Genomic DNA, 14,489 nt, shown 5'->3' with positions numbered 1-14,489 from the left:
AAGGCACTTTCCCAGTTAGTGATCAATGGGGAGAGCCCAGCCCATGGTGAGTGGTGCTGGTAGTCCTGGGTTCTATAAGAAAGCAGGCTGAGCAAGCCAGGGGAAGCAAGCCAGCAACCACTACTACTCCATAGCTGCTTCTTCTTCATCATCTGCCTCCAGGATCCTGTCCTGTTGGATTACTCCTTTTGGTGATGTGAAGTATAAGCTGAATACACTCTTCCCTCTCCAACTTGGTTTTGTTTGTTGGTTGGTTGGTTGGTTGGTTGGTTGGTCATGGTGGTTCTGTCACAACAATAAAAAGAAACCCTAAGACAGGAGTAACGTTGCTGAAGAAATTATAAGCACCAAGAACTTACTTTTCAGTAAGAGGTAAAACACAACTAGTGTTGAAGATGATTACACATAAAGATGTGTGCACATAAGAACTAACAACAGGGAGAGTTACCTACCACCCAAAAGCTTACTTGGTAAAGTAGGAGCAAGATCATCTTTGCAGAAGGGCAATGTGGTGAGTTAAGGAGAATGGTGAAACTCTGAACCAGTCTTTGAGGGGAACCGAAGAATTGGCCAAGGACAAAGGCCATTCCGAAGTGCTGGCTTACCAATCACATACTTTCCATTATTATAAACCACCTAATGATTCTGTGTTCATGGCACAAGGAATGGACCATCTGTGTCCCTCCAAATCTTCTAAGGTATATTTTTCTGGGCATACCCTAGAAACTTATTCCTCCAACTAATTTCCACCTCCTATTATCTCCCAATCATACCTCTTGATCAATCCATCAAGAGTTAACTCACAAGCCCCTGTGATCCAGGGTACCTCTCAATGACTAGATCCACCAGCCAGTGACCAAGTCTTTAACAATAAAGCTGTTAGAAGAGCCTTTGTGTTCAAACCATAACAATTGGGTTAGTGTGCTTGTTAAAGAGTTCCAAGAGAGCTTCTTTGCTTCTTCTGGCCTGGGTGGGCACAGCGAGAAAATGCCACCTTGGAACCAGAAAGTGGCTCCTCATTGCACAGTAGGTCTGTTGGATACTTCCAAGCATCCAGAACATAAGAAATACATTTGTGGTTTTAATCAACCAGCCTGATGTATTTGACTATAGCAACCTGGGGGTACTGAGACATACAGTGTTGACAGATCATACTTGACCTCTTATTTTCTGCCCTGCCACTGGATTCCTGTGCATGTCTGCCAAGACCTTATGCACAGGTAGCATCATGCAAAACTTGAGCATTGATGATCATTTCTGCCTCCTTTCTACCCCAGGAGCTGTATTCTCAATCCTATGATGCCGTTGGGGTAATGTTTGCCTCCATTCCTGGATTTGCAGACTTTTACTCTCAGACAGAAATGAACAACCAGGGAGTGGAATGTCTGCGCTTGCTGAATGAGATCATTGCTGACTTTGATGAGGTAAATCTAATTGTCAGAACTCTGGGGTGTTTTACAAACATAAACATGTAGTAGGTAATTTAATTTTCACAATCAATTTTTATCTGAATAAATAGATGCCTTGATAAGTATATAAAATATAGACTAGTTAAGTCAATCAAAAAATTCATCACCAAACATTGTGGACATTCAGATATATAATACCTGAATTATTTAGTTTAGTAACCACATTGTGCAATGGTCTCCAGAACTTTTGTTTGTCTACCTGAAACATTCTACCCTCATTAAGGATGCTCAACTATTTTAGTTAGATCTTTCTCCATTATGCATGGGGGAGAACATATTTGCAGGAGCCCCAGGATGCTAGAGTGCAACAGAGCAGCCATGTAAACACAAGGACTAACTTCATGTCCCGGATCCATTGCAGTTACTTGGAGAGGACCGCTTTCAGGACATAGAGAAGATTAAGACCATTGGTAGTACATACATGGCTGTCTCAGGACTGTCACCAGAGAAACAGGTAAGGAAGGTCCTTGGACTTGACTTTGGATGACTGTTGCCGAGTGCTGAAGAAGGCTTGGAGAACAATGGGAGGGAGCTCTAAACGAGGTTATCATGGTATCACGGTTGCAGGATGTGCATTCACTCTTGACAAAAAGAGGATTGCTGGAGAAGTTGCTGTTAAAACTCCAAGGCTTCAATCATTCATTACAGGGTGTTGGAGGATGTGGTGGTGGTGGTGGTGGTGGTGGTGGTGGTGGTGGTGGTGGTGGTGGTGGTGGTGTGGTGGTGGTGGTGGTGGTGGTGGTGGTGGTGGTGGTGGTGGTGGAGGTGGTGTGGTGGTGGTGTGGTGGGGTGGTGGTGGTGGTGGTGGTGGTGGCGGTTCTGTATAATGTTAGACTGTGTTAATTGGGAAATTAATGTCTGCCTTTCCAGGGCTAGTGGGTGAGTTATCTGAGATAACTTTCGTGTTCCCCGTATAAAGCCTATAACCTTGTAAGTTATATCAACAGATATTAGATGAGTTTGAGTCAAACTCACTAGGGAAAATGGAATCCTCATTAAGTCATCACTATACTTAGCCTTCTTGCACATATTTTTATTAAAGAAAAATGCTCTAAGCATAGCTATGTAGGATGAAACCCACATCAGTATACAAGTGGGACTCTCAATAGCAGGAGTTAGGAAACAAGTACCTCAGGCCACATCCGCCCTACTCTCCATGTTTGTAAATAAAGTTTTATTGTACACAAGCATTCCCATTTATTTTTATTTTATACTTTGCTTGTTTAAAACCAAAATGATAACACTAAATAGTTACAACAAAGACCGTATAGTCTATGAGACCAGAATTACCTAATGCCTAGCCTTTAATGGAACTATCAAACTCTGTAGGGTTCCAAATTCTCTGCTACAGACAATTTCATTCAACTGTGAAGAGGTGGTCATGGCCACCAAGCTTCACTTACATTACATAGTTTGAAATGGAAGCAAAGAGACTTACTCTGTACCTACCTCAGGGAGTTCACAAGCATACACAGAACATCCCTTAAACAGATGCTGTGAGCATTTTAGAGGCAACAAACACATCTTTTGGACCAGAAAACCTATATGCACAAGGATATGAATGTGTGCATATGGGCATTCATACAAAGGCATGAGCATAAGTGAGAATACTCGGGGACCCATAATGTGGCAAACTTCCAGGACAAGGATAGATGTAAAGGAAGATGTGAGGACATCCACACCGTGTAGTGTTAGAATCTCCTGTGAGCTACATCTCTGAGATGATACTCATGGCTTGAGTGTGTAGGACTCACTTACATGCTTATCCTCTTTTAAGGAATGTGCAGTAGGGGGGTCACACTGCTGAAGACATCACATGTGTTTAACATTGGATGCAACCTTCTCTCGTGTTTTCTCCAGCAATGTGAAGATAAATGGGGACATTTGTGTGCCCTGGCTGACTTCTCTCTTGCCCTGACTGAAAGCATACAAGAGATCAACAAGCATTCGTTCAACAATTTTGAACTCCGTATTGGTGAGTTGCAGCTAGAGGTGGAGGCCTCACTGAGCCAAGTGTCTTTGTTCTATCAGCCCCTCCCATGTCCTGGGCATCAGTCCAGGAAGCTTTTTCTTGCAAAATGCATGAGGTTCTGTATGACCCTGACAAGGACAGGCACAGAGTCAACTCAGGCCTTTCTGGACTTCCTCATCGATGATGCCAGAAGCAAGGCAGGATCCTGACTATGCAGAGGTGCAAAGCAAACACGAGGCTGGCCTCTCCTCCAACATATCTGCCTATATCCCTTGCCAGCTCTGCAAAGGCACGCTTAGAGAGGTAGCTAATGACCCGAGAATCATAAAATTCTGACTTTTTCTTGTTGCTGGAAGCTGGTGGTCAATGAATTGCTCTCTGCTTCTCAATAATGTCTCAGACAACTGCAGGATTCTTCTTCAGGCTATCACATGCTGTATTGAGCTAGATGCAGACAGAAAGTAGCAGTTTCTCAGCCGTGTGGTCTCGTTCCATGGCAAGGATAGAAACTTGTGCATAGGTGCTCCATGGTAATCATTGCAGCTGAACAAATCCTCCGTGTTTGCATGATGTATTCATTCCTCCTTCCTCTGCTTTGGGCTTTCAGGAGCCTCCAGATTTCCAGCCTGAAAGCCCCTGCTCTAGCTCACATTTGCATTTTATAAATAAAGAAGCTTGATCCTAAACAAAGAAGTCTCTAGGCTAATACCACATCTCATAGCCAAACAGCGATGCCAGCACCTGCTCGAGGAGCCTGACACTGAGATGACTGACATTCTGCCTAGTGGGCAACAGATTTGCTATTGTCTTTATGCTGTAGGTGTGCTGGGGCTGACAGGCCATTTTACTTCATTAGGCTCTCCCTTAACAGCTTGCAAGAAAAGAGAGGGAAGCTGAGAATACCAATATCTGTTCCTGAGATCAGAGGAATGGCACACGCTTTTGTTCTTTGAAATAAAGATTTATAGTTATGGTTTTGATCCTATGGCTGGGATATTGAAGGCTTGATCCCACATCTCCCATCAATCTCATGTCCTTTCTGAAATAATTGAACCAAGAATCAAAAGAGAGTATTATCCCTGAAGAGAGAAATAGTCTAAGCAAATTCTAAAGACATTGGTGAAATCATGGCTACCTCTTTGGAGTGATGTATTAAAATGTTGTATTTTATTTGGAAGTGCCTTTACTGATAATTTCAAAGCTTACTCCTTCAGGAAATCTCAATGACTCTTCTAGAAATGACAGAATTCCTCTAAATGTATAATGTGCTTATCTGTCTCCTCTAAGAAAGTATTTCATAATTCTATAAACATTGACTAGGCATCTGAAATGTGTGAATATGACAGGATGGGTAAGAAGACATAGGCTTGTCTCCTACTGGGGAGACGGAAAACAATTTAGAAAGCAGGTAATATAATATCATCAGATAATGAAAATCAAATGTAGAAATAGGAGACCAGAGGTCCTTCTTGTATTGTTAATTATAGCAGTTAGTATAGCAGTTAGTAAAAAACCTTCTGACCAGAGACTTGAGGAAACTGATAGAATTAGCATTATAGATTCTGAGTAAGATCATTCTAGGCTGAAGCAAAATCAAAACACATTTGCACACAGACACTATATACTATACTTGACACACACATATACTACATAGTACACACCAGACTATACATATACAGTTATAAACTACACAGTACACATTGTACTATATACCCATACATATACATCATACACTACATTACACATATACACATACAATATACACTATCCACTGTACTCAACACATAGACACAATACCTTGTGCATTATACCCAACAAAGGCATATATACACACAGACATTATACACTATACATAATCCACACAGAGAGACACAGTAGATGTAGACAGTAGAATGAAAATAATGATTAGCTCTTTAAAACCTTGAGAGACATTACGTCATGATGTCTAAGAAGTCATGGGCATCAGAACTGATCATGTAGCTTATAGCCTGCACATGACAAAGCTGAAGCTGATAAATACTCAGTGTCTTACTCAAAGTCACAGCCCATAGATGGGTAGAGTGAGGGTCACGTGAGTTAAATACGCGATCCAGATAATCAGTTATTTAAGTGACTGACATAGTGACCTGGACTATGCTGCTCCAAGAGGCTACACACATGCCAATTAGACCTAATTGCCCTTCCTCTACCTTATTTCTTGCTCTTTTGGGTCTTTTGTAGGCATCAGCCATGGCTCAGTGGTAGCAGGTGTAATTGGCGCTAAGAAACCACAGTATGACATTTGGGGTAAAACTGTGAACTTGGCAAGCCGAATGGACAGCACAGGAGTGAGTGGCCGGATCCAAGTTCCTGAGGAGACCTATCTCATCCTGAAGGATCAGGGCTTTGCCTTCGACTACCGGGGAGAGATATATGTGAAGGGCATCAGCGAACAAGAAGGGAAAATCAAAACATATTTTCTCCTGGGACGAGTCCAACCCAACCCATTCATCTTACCCCCAAGAAGACTTCCTGGGCAGTACTCTCTGGCTGCAGTTGTCCTTGGCCTTGTCCAGTCTCTCAACAGGCAAAGGCAGAAGCAACTACTCAATGAGAACAGCAACTCTGGCATCATCAAGAGCCATTACAACCGGCGGACTTTGCTAACGCCAAGTGGGCCAGAGCCTGGAGCACAGGCTGAAGGCACTGACAAATCCGATTTGCCATAAAAGCATTTTCTTTGTGTTTCTTTCTCTTTTTTTGTATTTCTTTTATATATAAAATAAATATACTAATAAAAAGGTTTGATTTTTTTTAGAACAAGGATGGTTTCATTGGTCTTTGAATATACAAGATCAAGTACACAAGTTGAGGTTTTCCTTATTGGTCACTTCTTGTACGCAAGATCTATAAGGCCAAAAGTCTGAATTAGAGGAGTTGCTATATAAATTGGAAAAGGTCATGTGTAAATAGAACCCTGATGTTATTGGGTGCTTAACAACAACTGGCTTTTTTTGGAATATTAACCATATACCAAGCCAAGTATTATGTCGAATTTTGACATAAGGACCTCATAACCCCTACAGTACCCGTACATTCATTCAACTGATATTGTTGAGCATCTGCATTGCACCTAAGCTGTCTCATGTCCCAGATAAACTCTGGCAAAAGTGTTTCTCTCATGCAGCTAATATTCTGCTTGTGGACAACAGACATATTATTAAAGCAATATGTAATCTACTTTCATACAGGGATAGAAGCAATAAAGAGGTTAAATGTAGGGGCCGGAAAGAAGGTTAAAAGAACTTGCTGCTCTTCCAGAAGACCTAAGTTTGATTTCTAGCACGATGTCAGGTATCTCAGAACTGTTTGTAATCCCAGTTTCAGAGGATATGATACCCTCCTCTGGCTTCCAATGACACCTGTACACACATAGCATACACTCAGACACAGACAGATAGACAGAAACACACACACACACACACACACACACACACACACACACGCACAGAGAGAGAGAGAGAGAGAGAGAGAGAGAGAGAGAGAGGTGAAAATAAATGGTTTAAGGTATTGCAGGCCAGGGATCTAACTAGGAATGGGATTTTGAGGATATGTCAAAGATAAATCCTTAATAATGTGAAAGTGAAAAAAAAGGGAGAAAAGTGATATGAAGAAAAGGGCCAGCAAGTGCAAACTCCCTAGGGTGAGTTCCTGTTGGAGGAACAATTAGAAAGCCAATGGGTGGGGTGAGACGCTAGTTCCCTAGGACGACTGCATCACATCCTCTTCTCTCATGAACACAGACTGCAAGGAATACAGATGAGAAAGCTGAAACAGGCTAGAGGCTCTGCTAGTTCACCTAGTTAGCTACAGAAACAGCTTCAGAACCATAGGAGTCAATAAACACTCACTGTGTTAACTAATGACCACCCAGCACAGCAAGTGAAGCACAATAAAAGATTGATTTGTTGTAGCTGAGAGACTTTATCCAGAACATGCTCTTGACACAATAATGTCAAGCCTAGAGCCAAAACAGAAAAATAAACACTCTAAACTGTATCTGGGAGATATGGCTTCATTCAGGATCCCATCAAACCTAGCAACAAGGGACTGAATTTCCAAGAACCCCATCAAGTTGACATCTGGCCTGGAATCCATCATTCAGCCCTCTGAATGTCATGCCCCCCCCAAGAAGACCTAGAATGCTTCACCCTTTCCTCTCCCCCATGGAGAGATGCTATGTTTGCTTGGTGTTCTGTGATATGTGGAGACATAGAGAAGGAAGGAAGAGGCCACTCCATTATCTGAATTTTGTGTGATGTCAGTCATGTGGCATAAAACCTGCATACCTAAGACCGCAGAGAAAAGAATGGTGATTTATCATTCTGATGCTTTTAGATGTTAGGGAGATCGTACCAACACCAAAGAGTCAGACCCAACACCATGACAGCGTTCCTCTTTCGCTTCGTCAACTACGAAAAGAGTCTCAATTCGGGGATTGCCCAAATCAGATGTAGGTATGTCTATGTGTGTTAGAGGTCTTGTTAATTGATATGCAAGGGCCAGATCATTGTGGGTGGCACTATTTCCTGGGCAGATGATTCTAGGTGTGCAAGAACAGTATCGAAACACAAGCCTATGACCGAGCCACAGAACAGGTGTCTATGGTTTCTGCTATATGTCCTTCTCTGTGAGTTCCCTGGTGAGAGATCATGGTGCATGTACAGCAAGTGGGTCTTTCTCAAGTTCCTGCCCTTCAAGTGACTTTCTTCAATAATGGATGCTAACCTGTAACTGAAATAAACCCTTTCCTCCCCTAAGTTGCTTCCGGGTCAGAGTATTCTATCACATCGACAGGTATGAAACTAAAAGAGTAACTAACCCATTCAAAACAGCCAGACATGACTAGTCATGCCCAACTGGTATAAAAAGAAACTCCAGTTCACTCAGCTGTATTCTGGTCATGTTTTGATCCCAAATTAACATATAAAAGGCTTCAGCAGAGAGTACTTTGAGTTTGGGACTAGAGGGGACAAACTGGTGAACCCACAGACCTACACAGAACTGCAGCAGGGGCAGGGGGCAGGGAATGGGTACTTAAAGCAAATTGATCAGCTTGGCCCTGAGCTGCACTCCAGAGAGGCTCATGTGACTGCCACTGGGGAAGCATGGTGTCTCTACCGAAATGGAGAAATGGCGAGTCTGAAATCATTCCCTACCTAACTTTTTCTTTTACTTGTCGGTGCTTGCACACTTTTTAAAAAAATCTAAGTCAGAGTTGCTTTACTCATAAAATATTAATAAGATAAAAGTTGTGAGTTCACTGAAAAGGTTTCAAAAGTTTCACTTGACCCTTAGAGAGTCAACCCTCAATTCAAGGTTTAGACTGCTTCTGGGATGAAGCAGACACTCTGCAGGGAGGCCTGACCCACAAGACACACACATGGAGCCCTGCAGTGGGTGGAAAAGGAGAGTTTTCCCAGGGCTACACTTAGTGCTGACCCAGATTCCAGAACCAGAACCTGCCCTTCTGTATACAGCAAGAGCAAGGTGTTGAAGTTCATTGCCCTGTCCTGAAATTTTAATTCCGAACTGAAGACATTTCTGTTGCACTGGAGCCTGTATCAGCCGGAGAGAATGCTACTCTCAGATTAGCTGTGGGCTCCAACTGTACCCAATATTTTATTGATGAGTTTCTAGGGGGCAGGGTGCCCTGAAGGATGACACAATGTGCCTATTTGAATTATTGATTGCATAGCCACCACACATTTCTATCCACCCACCTGGAAGATCAGGTCACCATTCCTTTGTGGGCATCAAACTTTTCAAGTAAACTTAATGAATCTGTCTTTGCCTTTTATAGAGAGTGATGGGGACTCAAAGGCGGTCTGTTTCTGTTTAAGAACAATTATTTCATTCAGTCTCTTCATAACGCACTGGCCCCTCTGATGCCATTGACATCATTAGACTCTCAAGAACAAACATTTTTAGTGTTTCAAAGTTTGCTGTGTCCATTTTCCAAGCACAGTTTCAACTGAACTTCATACTAATACATTACTGTGTCCCTTTCACAGGCTACTGGATCTCCTAAAGAGTAATAAAATAAGCTCTATCTACACATGTATTCTTAAAGCTGAGAAGAGTTTAAGGATCATGTAAGAGTGAGGTCCAAAATCTTCATTTTACAAAACTCTATTAAAGGTGGGAGTACAGCTAACTTGATCCCTTTCTGTGCTTGGACTCCACTCTGCCTACGCTGTTCTTAATTTCCTCTGTATTTTATGAATAAGCAGTCATGTGACCCAATGTTCACTTCAGCCCTCTCTGGCCTCAGAGAAATTGATAAAAGGCCTGTCCGCTCTGGTCTCCTGACAGGATCCTGCTCATATTCACAGCTTTGTACCAACTTCTGTCATGCCCAGATACCAAAATTCAGCCCAACTCAACAAATAACCAGAAGGACTTGCATCCTTATACACATGTCTGTATCTCACACTCATATCCGTGAATTCTTGCTGTCTTTATATCTTTTCTGTTTCTGTGGTACAATTCTCTATCAAAAGCAACTTGAAATAGAAAGTTTATTTAGGCCAAAGTTGTGAGTCACAGCCCATCATGGTGGGAAAGTCAGGGAACTTAAAGCATCTAAACATATTATGATCACAGTCAGAAGAGACCAATGAACGTATAAATTCTGGTTCTTAGCTCACTTTCTTTATTCTTTATAGCGTCCTGTATCCCCTGCCTAAGGAATGATGCCACCCACAATGGACATTTCTTCCCACCTAATTAACATAATTTTAGAAATGTACAAGTCCAGAGGCCCATCTTGCAGGTGATTCTAAATTCTAAATTCTGTCAAGTTGACAATTGACAATTGCCAACACATATTTGTATATGTACTCTCTCACACGCATTCTTATGCATACACAATACATCTTTCACACTCAAATACACACACATACAGCCACACACTTGAAGACCTACATTCATATGTTTATACACCCACATAAACTTAACACACATACCACTTGGGCAAAGCATTCATGCCTCATAGTTAGGTTTTACTGACAATTCAGGTAGAGAGGTAAGTTTGCATGACTATCCTCCGTACAAACCAAGTGCCATCTTGGAGAATTCCGCTTTATTCACTTGAAAAAGGATTGTCCCATCTGGACTAGTTAACAATTTACATTCCCCACTTCAATGGAGAAGTGAAGAAGTTCACAATACTCTCTTCTAAGCATCCAGCTGATCCCTACTACCTGTTGTTTACAATTCTTCCTTAATTGTGCATAGCCACCAGGAGGGGCTAAAGTATATTTGGGAGAAACACTAAGGGAGCGAAGCTTCATCTATCCAGCCAGAGGGAAACCCTCAATCCTGATGAGTAAAAGTTTTCCAGGTGTGGCCTGTTGAGGGACAAAACACCCACACCCTGTAAGTACGCTTCACCAGTGTTTGGAAAAGAAGCCAAATTAAACTCTTTGGTTTCCCAGTGTGAAGTCTGGCAGAATCATGCATGCCTCTGTTGGCTGGTTGTTGGAACCATAGGAGAAGGGAAGAATAGTGTTTACATTTTCTCCTGGGATGGAATTTTAGCAATCAGGGACAGAAAAGGGAAGAATACTAAAGTAAAACAAAGAGTAGTTGTATTACTGAAGTAATTTGTATTACTAAAGCAATACAAAGGTAGCACCTTCCAGTGAAGCGTTTTGCACAGTTTGCTTCATCCAAGCCTCTATCATCTTGCTGGTTTCAGCTCTCCCTTCTCTCTTCCTTTTCACTCTCGTAAGTTTTTCAAAAGGAGAAGCAAATTCTTCCCATCTCCTGCAAACCGGAACTTTCTTGTAGTCATTCAATAACCAGTGAGCACTTATTCTACTCCACAGATATTACTTATCTGCCAGTGGGTTTATGAACTCAACATTTTCACAGCAGAAGAAAATGAAGATAAGTTGGCCTCTGGAAATGTCTCCATAGGTGTTCTCAGGCTTCTCACACACACACATTTCTGAGGGCAGTAGTGACTATCACAGCAACAGACTTCAGCCCATTCCTAACCACTGGAGTCTCAAAGTTACCTTCCTGCACCATCACGCACAAGGATTTCAGCAATGAAAGGGTAGTTGGGTGATGAGTTCAGAGCTACCAGTGAACAGGGATGGGTCAACAGTATTTTTGAGTGAAAACTCACCAGCTGGCAAAAATGACCAAAGAAGTCATTGAAGTTGCCAAGTTATGGGCTCTTAAAAGATTATTCTCTGGACACTAGCAGTGAGAGAGGTGGCTTCCCTTGGTGACACTGAGAGGCTGTCCAGGTCAGATGATCTCCAGCGAAAGTGCAGAGAGCAAAATTACATTAAATACTTTGTGTTGCTATGATTAAAATATCTAAGATTCGGCTCCAACTCCTGAATGTTCCACAGCCCCAAACAATATCACCTGTTGAATAAGATGAAGAATTTAAACCTGAAACTTTGGGGGTTTCATATTCAACCCCATAACACTCCTGTCTCCTAAAGGTTCATGGCCATCTCATAAAACAAAATAGTTCTGTCAATTGTTAAAGTCCCATGCTCTCCACAGTTGAAACATTGTTCAAAATTCCAAAATTCAATATATCTTTTAAAACCCCAGGCAGTCTCTTAACTGTGGACTTTGTAGAATCAAAAGAAAGTTAAACTCATCCAACATACAGCTAGCACAAGGTAAATAAATATTCCCATTCCACAACAGAAGAATGGGACGATAGCAAAGAAAGAGGGGAATAAAATAAGACCTAAATCCATCAGGTAAAACATTAGACCCTATAGCTGTCTAAAGGATATCTCAGACATACAATGTAAGCTCCAACAAGATCTAGCTCCCCTGCCCTCGTGAACCTGTCATCTACAGCACGTGTGTGTGTGTGTGTGTGTGTGTGTGTGTGTGTGTGTGTGTGTCCTCTCCTTTGTCTGGCTCTCCTTTGGGTCTCCAGTTTTTGTTGTTGTTGTTGTTTGTTTGTTTGTTTGTTTTGAAAGATACACATACACACATACAAACACAACACACACACACACACACACACACACACACACACACCCCTAGTTTTAAGACTTTGGTTTGTCCTCCTATATAAGCTGTTTAGCTGTAGGTCTACCTGTCTGAAATTCCACAAGTCTCTACCATCTATAGGTTAACTGTATAAGTTCTAGATTGGAATCTAATTATGCACTTTCTTATCTTGAGCAGCTCATATATTTTTAGAAATAGTTTCTACATTGTAATCAAGATGATCTCCAACTTACAAGTCTCCTGCCTCAGCCTCCAAAGTGCTGAATTCACAAACATTGCAATCATGCACAGCTGACAAACATCTCAGCACATTTACATCTCTGTCTCATGGCTATAGTGATGGCGCATCTGTTTCATGAAGCTGGGTAGTTGTCTTAAGATTTAATTGAGAGAGAAACAGAGATAGGTAAACACAGAATTCTCCAATAGTGACTTGCACAGAAGAGGTTCTTTGTCTCAAATCCCCACAAGCAGATAAAATATAAATATATTTCCCTCCCCCATTTTATCCTGCAGACACTTTTTTTCTTGCTTTTTTTTAAGGGTGTGTGTGTGTGCCCTGTGTACTGATGCCGATGAAGACCAGAAGAGGCCTTCAGAACCCTGAGGCTGAAACTACAAGCATATGTGAGCTGCCCACCATGGGCACTGAGAACTATACTTGGGTCCTCATCATGAGCAGTAGTCACTCTTAACTACTGAGCCAGCATCCAGCCCCTTGAAGCCCTTTTTCCACAGTAAAATTGGGGATGATGAACAACAGGGGTGTGACCTGGCCTCCCTCAGGGAAATGATCCCAATGGGTTCTGGGAATATTGCACTAAAGACCAAAGCAAGGGTTTGTCAGGACACTAATTAAATGATTTTTCTCTTACCAGCTTCTAGAAGAAAACTGTATTTCTCTCCTTGCAATAAAAGCAAAAATCTTTCATTTGACCATTCCAATCTTCTTGGGGGGAAACAGATCAATCCATCCATGAATGGATGGTAGAGAGATTTGTATCCACAAACCCCTCAGTTTAAAGAAACACAAAGCTACAACCAAGTCATGATGGACTCTGCCCCTTGTTCCCAGGTCCCCATTTCTCCCACCTTCCTAATGACTTGTTTTTTTTTTTTTTTTTTTGGTTCTTTTTTTCAGAGCTGGGGACCGAACCCAGGGCCTTGCGCTTCCTAGGTAAGCGCTCTACCACTGAGCTAAATCCCCAGCCCCCCACCTTCCTAATGACAAAAGCAGTCACCACTTTCTCAAAGCAGGCAAAGAGCCTAAACACTATGCCCTAGGTCTTATAAAAGCATCCTAGCTCACTTCCTCTTGCAGTGTGGGCCTCATATTACTTCTTACATTGTGGGTTGATCCTGCCTCAGAGCCTTGACCCAGCCTAGCAGTGAACACGTATGAGGAAACATGTATCGAATAACATGGAAACAGGCATCTGAATGACTTGATGCATCATCTAGTCAGCACATGTTGGTGGAGAAAAGGAATCAAACTAATGACTGTTAAGCACTTGAAACAATTCTTAAAATTGCACATCAAAATCTAGTATTAGCTTCTCTTCAGAATTTGAACAATCTGATTTGTGACAACACAGATAAACCTGGAAGACATTGTGTTAATTAAGACAAGCTAGAAATAGAAGGCTAACTGACCTCACTTAACATAAGAAATATCAGACAAATTGAAATGGGGGTCAGAATTATAAATTCCATGGTCTGGAATAGGAAAGCCGAGAGAGGAACTGGGGAAATGTTAGACAGAAGATACAGCATTTTAGAAAGATCAGAGACATTAGTTTAAGATATCTGCTATATAAATTGGTAACTAGAGTCAATAACAATGTGCTGGAATTATTAAATCTCTAAAAACAGATTTGTGAGTATTTTTTTACAACAAACTCACAGTGGTATATAGGTTAATATAATTTGCCAGTTTGCTCCATTCAATCATCCTACTATACATGCCTCTTTTCAAATTCCATGTAATACACCACAAACACATCTAAGTTTTA

The 14,489-nt window shown here is 41.7% G+C and overlaps 1 protein-coding gene across 8 annotated transcripts in view; it reads left to right on the top strand.

The window, feature by feature from the left end:
• Positions 1-6,243, top strand: part of Adcy8 (adenylate cyclase 8) — a 249,254-nt gene extending 243,011 nt beyond the window's left edge. For 7 of the 8 annotated variants that reach the window (XM_039078567.2, XM_039078565.2, XM_039078564.2 and 4 more), the window contains 4 exons: positions 1,278-1,424; positions 1,831-1,923; positions 3,330-3,444; positions 5,662-6,243. In XM_039078567.2, the coding sequence (XP_038934495.1) occupies positions 1,278-1,424; positions 1,831-1,923; positions 3,330-3,444; positions 5,662-6,149 (843 nt within the window). In that variant the 3' untranslated portion in view covers positions 6,150-6,243. 8 annotated transcript variants of the gene reach the window in all.
• The last annotated feature ends 8,246 nt before the right edge of the window (positions 6,244-14,489 follow it).

The sequence above is a fragment of the Rattus norvegicus genome, chromosome 7 (genome assembly GCF_036323735.1).
Source record: "Rattus norvegicus strain BN/NHsdMcwi chromosome 7, GRCr8, whole genome shotgun sequence".
Classification (NCBI taxonomy): Eukaryota; Metazoa; Chordata; class Mammalia; order Rodentia; family Muridae; genus Rattus; species Rattus norvegicus.
The sequence above is the reverse complement of the archived record's forward strand: the minus strand, read 5'-3'. Positions and strand labels throughout refer to the sequence as shown.